Below are 20,230 nucleotides of genomic sequence, written 5' to 3' on the forward strand. Positions count from 1 at the left end.
CAGACGGAGACCTTGCACATCTAGGGACCAGAAACAGCCCCCATGATGGCTAGAACCTTAATCATTCCACAGTTTGTCCAGCCCTAGAAATGTAGATGATGACAGAAATACTAACAGTCACCTTTAAACTAGGTCATCGCTCACCAGAGACAACAAACGTGTGAAGCAAATGCGATTTCCCCATGAAAAACCTAAGCCACACTTGAAACCAAAACCAAACCTAATGGAAATGCAGTTACAGAACATGTACCAGGCTCACGGCCTCCTCTTGCACATGAATGTATTTATTTTTCAGCCCTTCTTTTAGTCCTCAACACATTTTCAGCACCTTAAGCCCCCATCATAATCTTGCCTGAAGACTTTTTTCCTCATGTGGTATTCCATTAATGGATCTCAATCCATTCTACTACACGGATGGCACAACAGAACTGGAAAGAAGTGCTTTCCAGTTCCTTTAACCTTTAGTATAAACTAAATTCTTCGGTTACCTTACTGTATAAGGCATTGGGTACAGCCTAGGCCACATCCCCTTGACTTCTGTGAGGCATGCCAATTGACACACCACAGGTCTGACCCTATATGGTTTTACTTCATAAAGCACAGTCCTGGCAAACAGACCTGTCTTTCAAAAGCAACATAATTAAGGGCCCAATCCTGGAAATAGCAGTTTGGATGATTGCACCAGAGCACCTTGGCTGACCCTTTCCAGTGCCCCTGAAACCCGGCAGATTAAGAGAATAAACCTACAGGACCAGACCCTGATCTCACTGAGCCCCAGCGCACATCTTGAATAACTCCACTCAGCACCAGTGCCAGAACTGGGTGGGTACGGGGGGGGGAGGGAGGGGGGGGGGGCAAAGGGCCACGACCTCGCCAAACAGCAAGCCCAGGTCAGGTGTAGATCGGCACTGACAGGGCTGTGTTTCCAGACCCAGCCTTAGAGCAAGATGAGCAAGGTGGTTACCTTCGGCCCTACCTTCCCACTATAGCGTCTACTGCCCACCAGCCAAGCCTGCTGTGAGCAAGCCACCTTGGGGCCTGCCCACTGGTTGAGCCCCACTGTGCCGACTGTGCACATTTAGCAGTGAGGGAGTTAATCACACTGCTTCGGGGCTGAACAGCGGCCGGTAGGAAGGACAGGATGGGCGGCTGGTTCCTAGTGAGCTACATAGAGCTGCTGGAGGTGGGAGACTGACTACACAAGTGCCTGGAGAGCAGGGGGCATTGCAAAGGAGGGCCAGGGCTAGGGGAGGGGTCAGTAAGCTGTGGCTCAGGAGCTGCATGAAGCTCTTTAAGGAGTCATTTGCAGCTCTGGGCACTGCTGCCACCGATTCCTCTTGCAGCTCCCTGCCCTGCTGCCGCGGAAACAGTACAACTAAATTTAATTGGTTCAACAGCCAGCGGGAGGGATCCAGCCATTAAACCAATTAAATATAGTTCTGTTAGTTCAGCATGGCGAGGCAGGGAGCTGCAGAGAGCTCCTCACTCGCCTGCTACCCAAGCAGCTACACCCCTCTGGTGGGTGTGGCTCAGTTCGCCCCTGCCAGCGGAACAGCTCCGCCAGGCTTCCTTCCGCTGGGTGCGCATGGCCACACAGCATAGACTCCCCACCATCTGAGCACTCCTGTCCCCTTCAGCTGTGCTGGGAGGGCTGGAGCCAGCTGGGTTGTGCTCCTTCCCAGCTGGAACTCGGGCAAGGGACTGTTTTGGGGCTGGTTGCACAGGTTCTCTCTGCCCTGTGCTCTCAGCACAGCCCTGGGGAGCCAGCTACACCCCTTTGTGCACTGTGATCCCTTCCCACTCAGAGAAGGACCTACAGCAGCAACTGGGTTAGAGGTTTTCCATGCCCTGAAGGGCCCCCCACCCCATCCTGTCTTGCCTGCTGTCCAGCCACACCGCTGCACCAACTTGCTGACAAATAAAGCCAGAACCATGGATGGGTTTGTACCAGGGGCAGGTTTGGGGCTCAGAGGGGTTAAGCTTGGGGATGGGGGGGCAGGTTTGTGGGATGGGGTGGGGGTAAAGCCTGGAGAAGGGGAAGGTTGAGGGTCAAGGGAATAGAGCCTTGGAAAGGGAGGGACATGGAGGGTTGATGCGAACATTGCTCCTTCCTGCTTAATGGCATAACCCCAGGCACAGCGTTTTCCTCATCCTCATTTGCTCTCCAACCCAAGGGTGAAAGTAACAAACTTCCTAACCGCTACAAACCATTGTGTGCGCGCTGCTCTTAAAATAGGAGCGACAAAGTTTGGTTTGACAGTATTTATTAAGGGCTGACCTGTAGTCATGTGCATTGCAGCTCTTGAAGGATTGATTTTATAACCGCATTTGAAAAAATGACTCTTCTCGGTTACAGATCCCTGGGCTAGGGGAGGAGAGAGCACAGGAGGGGAGAACGAGCACGGGAATCCATTTTGGCCTTCCCCCTTGCTGCCACTTCTACAAAGGTTCCCATGCCTTTGCATTGGCTTCAGTGGAGTTCCGGACTTTTAGTGGCATAACCAAGATCAGGACCTGGCCTCACAGCATCCAATTTCTCTTCAGTATAATAGAGTGACCTGCTCGGGAGCACGTGCTAGCTGTGTGATAACAACCAGGAAAATCTCTGATCTCACTGTTAAAGTGCCCAGAGAATTGTTAGTCCCTTAGTGGCTGCTGTGAACAAGGTTAAAACTTGTGTTTCCTCAAACACCGTACATGTTCAATTTTTAGTTAGGGTAAGCTGTCCCTGCCACGCTCCCTAGTCTACAGCTTACAACACGCAAACAGACCTTAAAACAGAGTAATTACTGGTTGCACTACCCACCCCCACTCAGCTGTTTTACACAGCACATCCTTTTTCATCTTCCATCTGTTGCTCCGGCTTTTGAGCAGCTTTTTCGGTTACTGCTGGGACAAAGGAAAATCTGACTTTAAACAGCATTAATGCTGCAGTCTTATTTCTTAAAGCCAAAATAGGAGAAAAGGGAAAAGAGAGAGCTAGAACACACCAGAGTGCCACCCATATGTCCATTATGCCATGACCGTGGCTAGTGCTTACAAAGCAATCATTTTGACAGGTTGTAAGAAGAAAGAGTTCTTGAAGAGGCTCACAATAATTTAATGAATAATCTTGTGCCAACCCCAGGACTGGGGATAGAGGTACAGCTTTTAAAAATAAGTTACAATGGAGAAAAGTGACAACAATTGTCCATTTAACGATATAATTAGTTGCAGTTTAACGCTGATCTTAAATACTTACTGCACAACGGAAAAATTCAAATCACTATCAAAGTACACGTGATTCACTTGTATTCTGCTTTTCAATTACAGGCATGCAGCTTGTAATTACACTTCTGAAGGTCCTTTCAAGAACAGAGCATTCTTGCACCAAATGCAAATAAACACCACCTTGAGAACACACATCAAGTGCAACAGAATGGGCACTTAGCATTGTCATGGTCTAGTCCTCTTTAGCCTTCTAAAAAAACACAGAACAATGGGTTTTTAAAACCGTTAAAGAGGGCAGGGTTCATGGCGGGGCCCTACACATGAAAGAGTGGTTATGTACTACACAAGAGAACATCTGCGAAAGGCCCAAGGAGATTTTTGTTGAAGATGCAGCGGATCCACACCAGATATATTGTGAATGGCTTAATGTTCTCAGAAAAGGTGTGATTCTGGTGTGACAAAATATAAGGCATGTAAGTGTTCTCACCCTGCTCCTGTATCCACACCTCATATTTCACCTCCCGGACCTTCAGATACTTAAGGTTCCAAGGTATCTGCCAAGACACGGAGAGCTTTGCTTCGCTCGTACCTTGGACAGAGGCCTGACACTTAGCATCCCTGACCTTGCCAGGGTACAGCCCACTAGTCCATTTCTGCTTCTTAGGTCCAGGCTTAGATTTCACAGTTTGCCTGATCACCTGGATCAGGGAAGGGATGTCGACTTTTGTATCCTGGTAGACACGGAAAAGCCATTCCGGGTTCCGACAACAGAGGTGCCGTGGAACCTCCTTGCTCTTTATTATGCGTTCTTGCTCTGCCTTGTCCAAGTGAGCAATTCCTCCCTGGTCCCATGGTCTGTCAGGATAGGTTACAGTGTTTTCTCTGTCAACGTTCTGCCAGGCAATGTACTGGAGATCCATGCCAGGGAGCATTGCCAGGGTTTTGTACGGGGTGTAGTGTTCTGGGTTGATGGCATAAGGAAAGAGTTCCACAACAGTGGCCCCTCTTGGCAGGAAGAGCGACATCACTAATTGGGCTCCATGCATGCTGACCAGCATGGACGCATTGCTGATCAGACGTACAATGTGAGAAAATGAATGGTCCTCGATGGAGACTGTAATGGTTTTCATCTGAAACTCCTGGGCAAGCGCCAAGATAAGTTCTGCCTCATTTACGATTAGCCTGTTAATTGTTCGACTGAATACAACAATATACTCCTCACTAGCACTTTCCTCCAAGCTGACGTTCAGCTTCTCCATCATGAACTTGGTGAACTGCCTGATCTCATTGCCAGACACCAAGATGTTTGCCTTGGGTCCTTGGGGCTGAACAAATCCATACTGGTACCATGTGGTGATTTTGGACAGCCCTACGTAAGATTTAGTAAAGCAAAGAAGCCTGCCCAGGGTTTTAAGCTGTTCTCTCAGGAGAGGCTGCTTGTGACTCAGTAACTTGTAGAGGTCGAAGTGCAGGCCTTCACTCCACCCCTCCATGAAGAAGAGTCGTGACTCCAGATCCAAGTCTGGGAACTGCTGCATGGTGTAAAAGATCGGGAGGAGGTCGTCGTGGAAGACGTGCATCAAGTTGTCCGGGTTGAATCGGTTGGCAATGAGCGCCACGTCAGGCACAAAGACAGGCTTCGGCATGAACTTCAACGCCGCTGCCGGCAGCTCAACAAAGTTGAAATACTGGGTGTTGTGGTCCTCCACCGAGGAGAGATCGAGCAAGGCCGGCTGGAATCTCCTGGAGCCCAGGTTGGGAAGCATGACTGAAGCGTTGCTGTGAAAGAAGACGAACTCCTCTGCCTCCGTGGAGTAACACAGGGACTCGAAGCGGCAGATGCGATCTGTGTGCATCCTGCCTGTACACACCATCCTGGTACCGTCCTCCACCAGGGCCTGAAGAGCTGCATGATAGTCAATCTGGACTTGAGAGAGTTCCTGGGACTGGCGAGTGAGAACCAGCTCTTCTTCCACCACAAAGACGTGCTCTCGCAGCTTGATGTATTTCCACAACACAGCCGCGAGGACAGACACTAGCAGAGCATTAAACACGGCTGCTATGTTCATTCTGTAGCTAGATCCTACCAAGACGACAGGTGAGGAACACAGCGGAAAGAGACAGCGTCATTAATCCTCTTGGACATGGTGAAAGCACAGCCCTGGGGAGAACAAAAACAAGAAAGAAGCCATTGGAATCTCCTTTTCACACCCCCATTATAAAGCACACTTTGAGAATTCAAAAAAAGTTTTGGATTTCTCGCATTTTTTCCCCCAGGAAATGGGAGAGAGATGAAGGCAAAATACTGTCAAAAGCTGAACTCAAAAGGTGGGGAAAAACTGGGAGACGCTACGAAAGTCAGCTTTTCTTCTAGTCTTAGCTTCTACAGTTTTACTAAAATAATTGTCAAGATGGAATGTGTGCATACGCCTTAAGAATATGTTTCAAGCCCAACTTTCTCAAGCTATTTACCGAAGGGTAGTGCATTAGCACAGACAAACAACCCCATATTTACAGTACTCGCCTTGGGCTTGAAAGACATGGGTTCAAGTCTCTGCTCTGCTACAGTCTTCCTCTGTACTTTTGAGCAAATCATTTGGGAAAGGGGACTGATTTCAGAGGACTTCACAACTGTGCTGAGAAGTGACTCCAGCACTGCCTTTCACTGCGAGCTCTAAAAATCTAGGGACTGGTGGGGGAGGATGAAGCCAGAACCTCTCTCCACAGTTGGGTCCCATGATGAGAGATGGGGCTCCACATTTCAAAATTACAATGTTTCTTCCCTAAAGCCCAAGATCAATGGGTTCGAGTTGTCTTGTCCTACATATCAGCAAAGGAGAGTGCTTGGGTCTTTTGCTGGAGGGCATTACAGCCAGTCTTCCCTCTAATTTTCTCCATCCATCCGTGGAATAAAATTTTGTTCCATGCACCAAGACACAGGTGTAGATGGGCACCACCATACAAACCCGATGCCCACTGTGGGTGGGTGTGGGGGTTCTGTTAATCAGCTGGGCAGCACCTGAATCTCTCTGGGGCAGCTGCCCAAGTGATCAGATTACAGGGAACATTGATTACAGCTGTATTAAAATGTACACCGGTATCCAGCAAAGGTGCAGCAGACTCACACCAGAACAGCTTACCTTTGACGTGAACAAAAAACACATTCCAGGCATATTTCCATCACGGGTGATGTTTTCAAAGGCATTCAGCATTAGCCTGGCTCAGTTCCCATTGAAATTGGCACACTTTTGAAAATCTGACCTTAGAATCATCTCTATGTGCTGGTACAGGGATGCCGTGCTCCCTTCCTGCAACTGTGGAGGGATCGGCAACGTCCATTTGAAAGGGCACTCGCCTCCTTTCATTCAGCTTTGTTATGGATGCTCAGACATAAACCAATTACAATATATTCTCTAGGACTTCAATTTATGCACCAATTCATCTGCAGCATTCCTGAACTTCAATTTTCAATGTGTGTCAAATTCACTATTAATCAGGTTACACATGAATTGGAGCCAAAAGCCAGGAGGAATTATTGGAAGAATGATTTCTGACTGGTCTATGTCTCTCCAAGCCATTTCTAACTTTATTTGTATGGAACAGTTTAAACTGATTTTGCTGCAGATTTAAACTCACACGTGCTTAGGTAAATCCCATGAATTAGTACCGATACCTATATATTCTAAATCGGACGCTCATTATTTCTTGATTGTGGAACTGTGGAAAGAACAGCATATGCCTACTTGCCTCTCCTCCACAGAGAAGAATCTGGAAGTTGTAGGAAGTCTAAGATTAAGGCACTATAATTGTATTACTGCTGCAGGCCACTGGTATGGAGGCAGATTGTAGAGGTGATCTTTGGGAATCAGAAGAGCAATTTTGGTTTGGAATCAACCTTTGTTGAGAACAGAAATGAAGTACATCTTATCTAGCCAGTAGCATCAGTATTTAACTCAGTAAGGCTACACCTACACAGCAGTGTTATTTCAAAATAATCCATTCTGGAATAGCTATTCTGAAATACCTTATTTTGGAATAACACCTCTACACACAAGACTGCATTTTGAAATAGCAACCAGTTATTTCAAAATCACATGTCCAGGGACACAGTGCCTCTTTCAAAAGAGTGCCATCAGATGCCATTACAGCTTATTTCAAAACAGTGCTATTCCATGTCTTGCAGAGCCTATTTTGAAATAGCTATTTCAAAATAGGTGTTATTCCTTCTGCAATGAGGTTTACAAAATTCGAAATAATGCACTCGCTATTTCAAATTTAATTCAAAATAGCAAGTGTGGAGTGTGGATGTTAGCAAAGTTATTTCAAAATAACTTTGCTGTGTGGCTGTAGCCTAAGTGCCAGCAAAGGACGAAGAAAGATACATTTGATTTCATGACCTACCAATGGTAGCTCTGACGAAACTTTAGACTGATACCTTGTTTACACTCAGAACAGGCCAGAATAGCCATCAACTGGTGTTGCTGGACTGGTGCTGACGTGTACGTGTAGAAAAAACCACTGAATTTTTATGGGAGGGAATAATCCAAGGGCTAAGAGTTTATACTTGCAGGCCAAACTAAATTTATTTTGTTGATCTACATGTTTACCTTAGTGCTGGGTATATTAATTGTTTCCAAAACAAGTTTCACTTTTCTTTTATCTACATTCCAATTCCTGTAAATCTAATAATAATGGTATCAGATTCTAAGAAAAGCCCATTTTCTTAGCTTTAACTTCACTACATGATGGAAATTCTAAGTAGTGGTATCTTTCACCAAAGAGGAGGATAAAGACCAAGTGACCTCCTTCAAAGCTTGCTAATCAGTATATAAAAGGCAGATCTGGCAGAAAGCTTTTAGTGCTGAAGAATTTAAAATGCTTAAAATAAGGGTCAACCTGAGGGTGGCACAAAACTTAACAGCTGTTTTTACAGAAGCGTTTAGTGTCCAAAACTCCTACTGAAGTCAACAGGATCTGCTAGCACTCAGCCCCTCTGGGAAACCGCCCCCCCTCCGCCCACACTTTCTCACCTTTTTTTACTTTAACACACAGACAAAAAAAAAAAAAAAAAAAAGGTCAGAGTGTCAAAGGAATCATTCTTCAAAGGCTCCTAAGCTCATTTAAATCTCAACTGAAAACTCCAAGATAGAAGGTTGTCTCTCTTACTAAAAAAACGTGTGGAGTCAGTGCTCCTTAAAAGAAAGTCTATTCTGATATTCTACTTTTGCTCTCTCTTAAACCTACAGCCCCCAGAACAGCACAAGAACTACTTTAGATTTGGGTTTCCTACCTTCATTTTTGAAAAGCAGCCCTGATGCAGGCTTCTTACAAATACACAAGTTAACATCTGTCATTTTACACATTGTTGCATTAGCGCCTGTACAATTACCGTAGTAAATAACTCCACTTTTTTAACATCCTCTGTAAATGGATTTCCTTCCCCACCTTCCCCTCCCTACAGCAGATCACTTCTCTCTGTACTTAGCTTCGCAGGCATGTTTTCGTCAGCCATCCAAGTTTCAGGGATGGATGTTAAAAGCCAGCACTGCTGAAGGAGTCCATCATCACACTCGTTCCCAGTTGCCTAGAGATACATAAATCCTAGTTCATGCTGTTTGGCTGAAGGCAGCTTTTGCTGGAGATGATCATGCAAACACTGGGCAGGAGCCGGATTTAGGGATGAAAGTGAAAAGTGACAGGTCCCACTGAATGTTGGATTCTGCAATTTTAGGATTTTTCTGGAATGTGTGCTCGTTTTCTGTACCCTTCATTTCCTTTTCTCTGACATGTTCAGTGACCACAGCGCTAGGGGAAATATTGAAGTCTTTTGGTCAGTTGCAGAAAGGCACAGCACAAAACAGCAGCAGTGCGAACGGCCCACTGCCATGTCACTTATGTGCCTCTACCCAGCCAGGGTGGACCACATCAGGGGAAAAAGAGGACCAGCCAGCCAGTCTCCAGATCCACTGGCTTTCTCAGCCTCTCTGCTGAGACAGGTGCCAGGGGGCTTTTTTGAGTTAGATATCTGCCCATGAGGAATTAGATAACTTTGAAACTGTTAAAAGCTTCTGATGTAAGAGAGAGCCTTCACTGTGGAAATAACATGAGTTCTTTAACCTCTTCGCCTCTATATCCCTTTGTGCAACATGACAGTAATTCTGCATCTGTCCCCACAGGTGTTTTGGGAGGATGGTTTAATACAGGTTGAACCTCTCTAACCCAGAACTTTCTCCTCTGGCAAGATCCATAATCTGGCATGATTTCAGTTAGCTGTATGACCACTTATCATGGGTGTGGCCAAGTTTCCTGTAGTCCCATAACGTTTGTTTACAGCCACCAGTGTTCTGTGTTGTTATTTAGCTAATTTACCCCTAAATGTCTTATAAGAGCCCAGTAAGCAGTGGAAGCGGTGGTAAAAGCTGCTGGACAATATTGACTTCCCTTGGTCCAGCAAATTCTCTCGTCCAGACCTGGTCAGCTCCCAAGGGTGCCAGAGTAAAGAAGTTCAACTTGTATCTGCGAAGTAGGTTGAACATGAAGGGCACTATATAGGCTTGCCAGAAAGAGGGTTCAGTGCCTCACGGCCCATCCATTCTTCAAACAGCTCTTCAATCTTTGGGGGGAAAGGGGAGCATGGCAATTCAGAACTGCATCTCCCCCCTGCCCACCCACCATAGTATCTTTTCAGTGACATGTCCTCACTCTACTGCAGTGGTTCTTACGCTTTTTGCATTGATGTCACTTTTCACACCAACCCTCTGAGTGTCGCCTCTCCCGCTTACAAATAAATAAAACAAGGAGGGGGTGATTTTAATTTAACGGTGGCTTGAGGCTGACAGCCTTTACGTAACCACCTCCTGCAGGTTTCACGACCCCCCGCAGTTTGCATGTCCCGGCTCTATGGAAACGTGCGCCTCAGACACCAGGGATGCTGCGAGGACCGACTCACGTTTGTAGGGTGCTTTGGAATATTTGAAAAAGATCGTTCAGCAGCAGGGGAAGAAACGGCAGCACACAGACTAGAGACTTGCCAAAAGGAACGCTTGTAATAGCAGCGGAGAGCCTTCTTGCTGCCAAGCTCATAAAGGGCAACGGTGCCCCAAGGGAGGCTCCGCTGATGACTCCTGACACGGACAGGTTGTTCGGGAGAAGTGGAGGAGAAAGAATCAGAACCAGCAGACTGCCCTGGCAGGAATATTGATGATGGCAGGGGGCAGCCGACGCCTGGCAGTGTGAAGGCAGAGATGGAGAGATCCGGGTGCAAAGGAAGTGGGAAAAGACAGAGGTTTGTGGAAAAATGCTTTGAGGTATGCACAGAGCTGAGACACTCAGCAGACTCCACACCAGGAGGGTTAGATAGTTGGAGGGGCCTCTCTGGTTTCTGGTACAAAAGATGACTGGACATGTCATGCCAGCAAATAGAACCAAACCTGGTACCTCTTGAGCTTAGTGCGTGAGCCTCTACCGCTTGAGCTAAAAGCCTTCAGTGTGGGGGTAGAAGAGACTCATTCTCTCTATGTAAGTGCCACTACATGGGACAGTGAACCACACCCATTCGCTGTGTGTGTTAGAGACTGGAAGAAGAGCACAGAAGTGAGGAAGAGCCAGCTTGGCTTTCATAGCTTTAATCTGAATTAAAATAGCCAATGAGGAGGCACCCAAAGAAAAGCAAGCTGCCAGCACCCTCTCCTTCTGCCCTTAGGAAGAAGGCTAACCAATGTTCCCAACTGCCCTTCACCAGGAAACCCTCACTTCAACTGCCACTTTTTAGTTAATATTTTATTACTGATAAGCAGGTAAACTCTACCACAGACTCTGCTCAGAAAGAGGATGTTTCACAGACATAGACATTCGGTCCACACGGTAAGCGAACTCCTGATCTGGCCAGTGTCAGAGGGATAGCCAAGTTAGTCTTTGTCTTCAACAATAATAATAATAATAACAACAACAACAAGCCCCTTGGCACCTTACAGACTAACAGATATTTTGGAGCATAAGCTTTCATGGGCAAAGACCTGCTTCATCAGATGCATGAGTGGGGGAGTTCCAGAGGAGGGTTTAAATATATGGGCTTATGAAAAGGAGGGACTCCCAGTCAAGAGAAGGGCCAGAATTGACAAGGTCAGTTCAGTCACAGAGGATGTGGCCGATTATCAGCAGCTAATGCGGAATTGTGAACATCAAGAACGGAGAAACTGCTTTTGTAATTGGCCGGCCACTCCCAATCTCTGTTCAATCCTTGGCTGACGGTGTCAAATTTGCAAAAGAATTACAGCTCTGCAGCTTCTCCTTGTAGTCTGTTTCTGAAGTTTTTTTTTTTTTTGTTGTAGGATGGCTATTTTAAATCTGTTACTGGAGTGTCCAGGGAGATTGAAGTGTTCTCCTACATGGGTTTTGTATGTTACCATTCCTGATGTCTGATTTATGCCCATTTATTCTTTTACGGAGAGACTGTCCAGTTTGGCCAATGTAAATTGCAGTGGGGCATTGCTGGCACATGATGACACATATTATATTAGTAGATGTGCAGGTGAAAGAGCCCCTGAAGGATGTGGTTGATGTGGTTAGGTCCTGTGATGGTATTGCTGGTGTTGATATGTGAGCACAGTTGGCATTGAGGTTTATTGCAGGGATTGGTTCCAGTTTTAGAGTTGGTCTATAGTTGCCGGTGAGGATTTGTTTAAGGTTGGCAGGCTGTCTGCAGGCGAAGACAGATCTGCCTCCCAAGGTCTGTGAGAGAGTGAAGGATCATTGTCCAGGATGGGTTGTATATCACTGATGAGGCATGGAGAGGTTTTAGCTGGGGGCTGTATGTGATGGCCAGTGGTGTTCTCGTTTTCCTTGTTGGGCCTGTCTTGCAGCAGGTGGCTTCTGGGTACCCAACTGGCTCTGTCAGTCTGTTTCTTCAGTTCCTTAGGTGGGTATTTTAGTTTCAGGAAAGCTTGATAAAGGTGTTTGTCTCCGTCTGAGAGATTGAAGCAAATACAGTTGTACCTTAGAGCTTGGCTGTGTACAATGGATCTGGCCAGTGTCAGATGACTTGCAACACGGTGCTCAGGCTCTAGGACTGTTTAATTGTGGTGTGGCTATTTGGGCTATGCCTTCGCTTCTGGCAACATAGATTTAGCGAGCCTGCAGGGCACCTGCATTGTCGCCAGCTTTCCTGCCCCTCATTAGGAGTAAGGGAAGTTGAGGGGAGCAAATGCTTCCCTTACCTCCCCACAGCAGAGACAGTGTGGAAGCCCGAATTAAGGTGCAGTTGCACTTCCTCTTTAGTGTAAACCTGTCCTCAAAGCTTAAACTGGAGCACACAGCACAGCCCCATCGCCCAAGCCCCACATGACGGGGTCACCTGACACAGGCCATCCGCAGATGCTTGGCTATGTCTCCACTGCAATTAGAATATCTTGCTGGAGTTTCTTGACCATCATGTAAGATGTGATACAGTAACTAAGTGTCTCTCTGTTAATTGGTGCTTTTTTCAGAAGGGCTGTGTGCTTGAAGCTTGCCTACTTACAGTACGTGCTGCCTTGTTCAGGAACACTTTGATGTCTGCTTCAGTAAGAGAGGGAGCTGAAACTAGTCATTAAAAGGGACAGTTGTCAAAATTCATATTTTCAAAAATGATCTTATTCTTCACAACATCCACAGATTATTACAACTGAAAGGATTTTAAAGAGCAGTTTTCTTCTGCTGGGTTTTTATAGGGACTCAGCAATATCCCCAGTTTGTAAGTCAGTGACTTATCAGTTTCACACACTGGTCTGCAGACATTAGCAGCATACTCTGATGTTTAGATCACAACTACTGAAGAGAAGAATGTCTGTGATTTAGGTGCTTAGCTTCCACTGCAATCTGGGCCACTTTCCCCAGCTCCTTGGCCTCCCTTTCCCTGACCCTAGAGAATTAAAAAAATTCACATTGCATTTCCTCTTCACCCCTTGCTCGGTGGTGAGATGTGGAAAACAGGGTAATGTCAGGAGTTAGGGAAAGATATTTCAATGCACAATGATGGGCCTGGTGTAAAAGCCCGAATAGCGACTGATAGTGCCTCCTGCTACTACTCCATTGCTCCTGGCAGGCAGAGGAACAGACAGTGTTCCAAGGAGACTGTCATGCCAAGGCATGGAGGCAGAATCCTTGCCTGGCACCATCCTCAGACTGGATCAATATTGAGAAAATCAAGGGTAGAGACTGGAGGCTCTGCTAAGGAGCTGAAAAGTGTGCCACAGACAAAAGCAAAAGAAGTAGACAGAAGATGGCAACAAAAATGATTAGGGAGCTAGAGCACATGACCTAAGGGGAGAGGCCGAAATTTGGGCTTATTTAGTTTGCAGAAGAGAAGAGTGAGGGGCGATTTGATAGCAGCCGTCAACTTCCTGAAGGGGGGTTCAAAAGAGGATGGAGAGAGGCTGTTCTCAGTGGTGACAGATGGCAAAACAAGGAATACTGGTCTGAAGTTACTGTGGGGGAGGTCTAGGTTAGATATGAGGAAAAATTATTTCACCAGGAGGGTGGTGAAGCACTGGAATGTGTTACCGAGAGAGATGGTGGTATCTTCATCCCTAGAGTTTTCTAAGTCCTGGCTTCACCAAGTCCTGGCTGGGATGATTCAGTCAGGGTTGGGCAGGGGGCTGGACCTGATGATCTCCTGAGGTCTCCTCCAGCCCTGTGATTCGATAAGATTCTTCTCAGGGCCCCACGTACAGGTGGGGCAGAGGAAAGAGAGAAAGTCTGAAAGAGATCTAGAGGGCAGGAAAGAAACGAGGGATCTCATGCAATTATCTGGATTTATTTTTAAATTGTAATCAACTCCCCCCACGGCGCAGGGGGATGTGTAGGGTATTATGAGAATAGATTCTCAGTTTACAGTGGATGTTGATTTAAAAAAATAAAAATCACTAGAAAGTTTGAGAAACAAACATCTGTGATACTCAGCTTTGTAAGCACTGATGTTGGATGGTTTCTGCAGTATCTGACTCCTCTGTTTCTTCCAGGGATTAGCTGGAAAGGAGTAGGAGGGGATTCTGAACCAGGCTTAGGATCAGATTCTGTTATCTGCCCACAACATGACCATTCCCAGTTCAAACAGCGAGCAGGAAGTCCACATGCGCAAGGCTGGTAAGCTCAGGACCCGAAGAGCTCTCACAGCACTCTAGGAATACCATCTCCATGAGGGGAGTAGCTAACAGCCTGGTTCACATTTACAGCACTGTAACTTGATGCACTCAGGGGCTCATGTGTTGGTAGGGGGAGGGGTTTCACACCCCGAGCCAGAAAGTTACAGTGCTCTGAAATGCCTTTGACACAATCCTTTAAAGGGATCCACCTGCACACCCTTCCATTACTGCAAATGAGATACTGCCAGAGAATAAGATGCCACTTGGGTGGGTCCCTCTGCGGGATCAGGGCCTTAGCCCTACTCTCATCATTTTTCAGATGCTTTGCTGTACATAAAATGGTCAATAACTAGCCTGCATATGGAGGGGGAGTTCTGTGTCCAGTTCTTTAAGTACAACAGAATGGAAAGGCAGCAGTGAGAGTTCAAAACCAGAGCAGGGTCCCAAGAACAGTTTTCTCTCGGTGGGGCTGCTCACATGCATGCAATGAAGCCAAGAGCACCAGAGTCTGGAAGAACAGCACCTTTAGGTATACAAAGAAACCTCCCCACCCCGTCACCAGACAAGAGGGGAAGATTCTGGCCGAGCCTGCCACACCGGCCTGCCAGAAACGTATGGCAGGATGACTGTGTGGTCCAGTGACAAGGCAGAGAACTGGAGCTCCTGATCGAGCTCCAGTGATGCAGCTGTTGATAGCGGGTAAGTGATGCCATCCCCAATGACTCAGGTGAAATGCTACACAAGTCTCAAGACTTATGGTCCTCACCACCTAAAGTTTAACAGAAAATTAAGCTGCCCTCTCGCAGGTTGTCAGCCCCATTAGTTCCAAATTATTAATGTAATGGACTGTATTTTAAAATGGTTTCAGCTTTTATTATAATCTAGAAAGGAAGCCTGAGAGTGAAAAGAAGTCTCAAGATAAACATTAGAAGAAGAATGGGGAAAAAAGCCCTACAAACCTCTCTTCTAGGACCTACAGAAAAACAAAGTCCTCTACATGAGTAACTAATTAGAGGAAAATTATATTTAGCAAAAGGAAGTGAATGATGTTTTTAAGGGTGATTCTCTCCAGGCTATGAGTAATGGCAAAATACTCTTTGCATCCAAGGAACATGGACAGCTCTCCAAGGCGGTACGGTAAACTCTTTCATATCCAGCAGTCTATCATCCGGAACACTCAAATAAACGGGCACTTTAACCACAAGTAAATTTTAATTACGTTTTCCATAAAGTACAGTATAGTAAAAGTAAATGCAAATAAATACAGAAAATATGGTCTACATTTACAGCAAACAATACTACTGTTGTTGATAAAGTACTCTGCATACATTTTTGTTTGTTTCTTAATATCTAATCTTGTTTTCCTTTAGTGTTCTGCATTGCTAGGTATACCTCTGTTATCCACAATATTTGACTATTGGGCAACCTCCAGGTCCCAGGACTGCTGGATATGAAAGAGTTTACTGTATCTAAGTACTCCCTAGGCACATTCAATCTGCATAGCAACGTCCCTAGTAGACCAAGCCTTCTAGTCTCTCTCCCTTCTCCAGTAGAAGAGCTCTGGGATAGGGAGAGAAAGTACATGCAAAGTTGTAAATTCTTTCTTCTTTTACAGTCATATAGGAAATATCTGGAAGGAATGGAAAGAACACAGGACAGAGAGTCAGGTGTTCTTTGAGTTATTTGGGTTATGCCCTGCCACTAACTTCCCGTGTGACCATGCACAACTCAACACCCAGACTCTCATTTTCATCTTATACGCTGTACATAACTGATTATGTGACTTAAATAAGTAATGCTCATAAACCATTGAATCATCATCCAACGAAAAGGCTGCATATTAAGTAACTGATATTTTCTTACTAAAAAGGAGGAAGCTACAGATGTGCTGATTTTTTTAAAAAGAAAAAGGCAGCTTTGTAGAATCACTACAACATCATGACAGGAAAAAGCCACATGGGTAAACTAGCAAATGCCATTAATCAAGTTTGTCTTAGAAATGTATAAAACAGAAGACCTGAATTTTCAGTTTTCAAATGGAATTTTAAAAATAGGGCTTATTAGAGAAGTATAAACATTTTATAGAAACCTCCGTATCTATTGACACACACACAAAACAAGTTTACTATTATTCTCAAGTTTAAGGTAAATCAAAAAAACATGCTTTCTAGGTGATGGCAAACAAGAAGGCAGGTTCTTCATATAACTTTTCCTTTTATTAAATGCTCTCCATTTAAAAACAGATTTTAACTATGAAAAGGAAAATACACTACAGGGAATGGGGGGAGGTTTTTTTCAAAGGCACATTTAGGTGCATAAGACAAAGAGCATTAGGCACCTCACTACCAGTTGTGCCTTTGGAGAAGTTCTTCCTTTGTGTAATCAATTTCTTTCATAGTCATTCAGGGCTGGATAGTAATTTTCAAGTTGTTATATTCCACTGAACTAATATTTATTCATACTGAATTCCTCTGCCAAAATGCAGAGCTCTAAAATGGTCAAAATGCAGCACTGCCACCCCATGCATTGGAAAAGTCAGGATTTGAAAAGAAAATCAGGAGACAGAGTTAAACATTAAGAATTTTTAAAATAAATAATAAATTGAGTCTTCATTTGTGTTCTGGGTTACAAGCATTTAGTGATACTGTTTTAAAGCTTTTCTCCACAATCACAAAGGCTGGAAACTTTCACAAACAATAAAAAGGCGAGATTGTCATGTAATGACGTGATTTGAGCAGCTGGAGCTCCAAGTGAAACTAAGGTCAGGGGAGTTGACAATGCCTCTCTGTGTACCCACCTTGAGGGTTACCAATGCAAAACACTAGTTAATGGAGGAGAGGTGGAGAAAATTGGTAATATATAAGAATTCACACCTGTGAATTCTTTAATTACATGAGTAATCCCATTGAAATCAATGACTTTTCTCACATGAATATAACTATGCTGGAATCAATGATGCTAACAAACCAGTAAGAAGGTGCAGGATCCTTCCACTGTGTTTTGTAAGAAAGAAGTATTCATTAACAATAAAAATGAATGGCAGGAAAACCACTAATGAGAGATGTGGTAGACAGTTATAACTAGAAATAACTCCAATAAAAATGTACCAATCCTGAAAAATTAACAAATATGCACAAAGTGTTGATTTCAAAATACACATGAGCAACATGAATTTTGGGTTTTAACAACCAGTTGTTTCTATAGTCTTCCTTCTCCTCCTCAAAAGGAACAGCTTTGATAGTGCCCAGACAGAAATTTAAAGGTCTAGTACAAAACTGTTTTTACAGTATAATCATTAGCAGAGCAATTCAGGTTTCACATTTATCATGTTATTTGAACAGTTTTAATGTGCTAGAAATTCTAAGCAGGAGCTCAGCACAGCCAGTAAAAGCCTGTTAGGTTGACAGGCTATATAGTGACAGGTTCTGTGGAACCAGTAAAACTGTCCAGTGAAAAATTTTTTTAAACAAAATCTCTCAAATTCTGTGTGTATCACAAACAAGATTTTCTCCTCATAAATCATTTGTTCCAAAATGCTCAAAGAAAACCAATGCATGAAGGCTGGGATTATCAATTAAATCCTGACCAAATACACAACCACAGAGGAAAAATTCAGACACATTAATTGGAACAGTGGACAGATACAGACATTTAAGAAACCCAACAAGTGCACTATGCAAAGATGGACAAGCAGAACAACCTGCAGAATTGAAGCCAGAACTATATGGGAGGTCAACAGCTAATTCAGAACAATTACAATTAACACTCACCAAAGCAGCAGATTAATTCAGAGCATCTACAACCACCTTAATCCTTGGGAAAGAGGGGAAAAAAAACTATCCAGGATAGGATTTCAGCACAGGCATGCATACCTTATCTGCTAAATAAAAGGAAACATCTACTGCCTCTCTCTTCCACAAGAAAAAAAAAAAACCCTTACATGTACTTCTCCCACAGCTACCTGCGCTTCAATCTTCTTCCGTCCCCACCACGCCAAAAAAAAAAAAAAAAGAAAGATCCACAGAAGCAGTAATCAGTGCACCATCTGCAGACTGAGCTACCTTTCTCCCTCTGCTCTGAGCATGCTCTGTCTATCAGCAGTGTCCTATCGCTCCAGCTGGCTCACCTCAATTTGTTAGCCTCCCAGAGGTCAGCCTTGCACGCAGGATGATTTGCTGCAGTTTCCCTGCACGCTCCCTAAAGGGCAGCCACACTGAAACCGATACAATGGTGCCGTTTTACAAAGCTGAGCGTGTCTAGGAGACAGACGGAAAGCTCTATTTTTTGCCACGCTTGCTTTTAGGTAATTAAATAAATAAAAGCTCCACACAAAGAAACAAAAGAGAGAGAGAGAGAGAGAGAGAGCTGGGGGAGGGGAGGGTGCGGGGGAGAAGAGAAAGAACGCCAATCACCCAAAAAAGGAGACAGCTACTGTAAATGTCTTCTGGCAACTCTCGCAGCAACTTGTCAGAGCTCACCCCTTATGACAGTCAGCGAATGGCTCAGCACAGAACCCTGCCACCAGTATGCATACTCCCTTCGGAATACAGGGGGTCATGGGTTTACTGGGGAAGCAGCCGATGCGGATGCAAAAGTCACAAAATTAAACTGTATTTAATATGCAAACACTGAACGGGAACCAAGTGAGATGGGGTGATTGTACGTGAGCTCAGAGGGATTTTCCTAGTACCTGCCTGCCGAACCCAGACCCCCAGTGGAGGAGATCAGACTAGTTGTGCATATTTGTGCCCAGTGTGGGTCTCTTGAGTCCCTGACCCCAAATTCAGACCCAGGCCCAGAAGCCCAATTATTGAGGTGACCATCCGTCCCGTATTAGGCTGGACGGTCCCATATTTGGGACACCAAAAAGACGACCCGACTTATTTTTTTAAAAGGGACTCACTGGCCCATATTTAGGCCCTCGGGGGTTGGGTGGAACTGCCTGCAGCTGTTGTTTCCTCAGGGCTCTGGGCAGGGAGCACCCATGGGCACCACTTTGCCAGGGCTCCGGGTCCAGGAGCACCTGTGGCCACTGCTTCCCCGAGGGTGGGGTGGGGGGAAACTTGGTGGATCCACGAGGAGCTGCCCCTCCCACCATATCTCCCTGTCCCATGTTTGGTACAGGGAGATACAGTCACCCTACCTAGTCTGCAAACACCACTGAACAAAATTAGTCCCGCAGCAGCCAGTGGTATTGCCAAGATTACTCCCAACAGCAAAGCCCTAATATTACCGTGACACGTCCATGCATGCGCCCACGATAAAAATGGTTGCCCTCAGACAAGGTGCAGGGGTTCTCTCGCTCCTGGCAAGAATGGTCCTTCCTAGCTACTCAAAAGGACAAAATACAAAACCCTAATTACTAATCACTGATTATGAATAATTAAGATACAGGGCATTCTATTAGTAAAACCCCTCAGCCATGACGGGTGGCTGTATGCCTCCTGGAGTCCCTTTTCCAATGTGCAAAATGAGCATCCCAGGGCTAATGTCCCCAGAGTTTCATTTTTTTTTTAAACTCACTCTAATAACCAGTAGGCGAAGGCTCAATGGATTTATGCTATGTACACATTGGATCATCACACTGGAATTTCAGACTTTGGGTTTATACCAACTCCACTTAACAGCTATTCAGCCATTTTAAGCATCAGGAGTACCACACGTACTGATCTGGCTCCTGATCCTTGTAAACCCTTATGCGGCAACACAGTATAATGGACCTTAAAGGGCCTGCTTGTATTTGTAAAGTCACACGCGGAAGTATTTACAGGACTAGGACCTGAGTTTGCCTCTAACCTGGCAGGGTTGAGCCTGAATATTTGTAATGTTAAAAAAGGACAAACAAAAGCAAAGTTTGCAAGAGGAAAAAACACCCCAAACCAACCAACCTAAACAGGCTG

General features: G+C 45.2%; 1 protein-coding gene across 7 annotated transcripts in view; it reads right to left on the reverse strand.

Moving 5' to 3' along the window:
• Positions 1 to 20,230, reverse strand: part of POMGNT2 (protein O-linked mannose N-acetylglucosaminyltransferase 2 (beta 1,4-)) — a 143,482-nt gene that overhangs the window by 98,764 nt on the left and 24,488 nt on the right. For 6 of the 7 annotated variants that reach the window (XM_074988324.1, XM_074988325.1, XM_074988321.1 and 3 more), the window contains one exon: positions 2,874 to 5,371. The exons of the other annotated variant lie outside the window; for it this stretch is intronic. In XM_074988324.1, coding sequence (XP_074844425.1) covers positions 3,543 to 5,279 — 1,737 coding nt within the window. In that variant the 5' untranslated portion in view covers positions 5,280 to 5,371 and the 3' untranslated portion in view covers positions 2,874 to 3,542. Of the gene's footprint in view, positions 1 to 2,873; positions 5,372 to 20,230 lie in introns of those variants that run through there. 7 annotated transcript variants of the gene reach the window in all.

This window comes from Carettochelys insculpta, chromosome 2, assembly GCF_033958435.1.
Source record: "Carettochelys insculpta isolate YL-2023 chromosome 2, ASM3395843v1, whole genome shotgun sequence".
NCBI classification, from domain to species: domain Eukaryota; kingdom Metazoa; phylum Chordata; order Testudines; family Carettochelyidae; genus Carettochelys; species Carettochelys insculpta.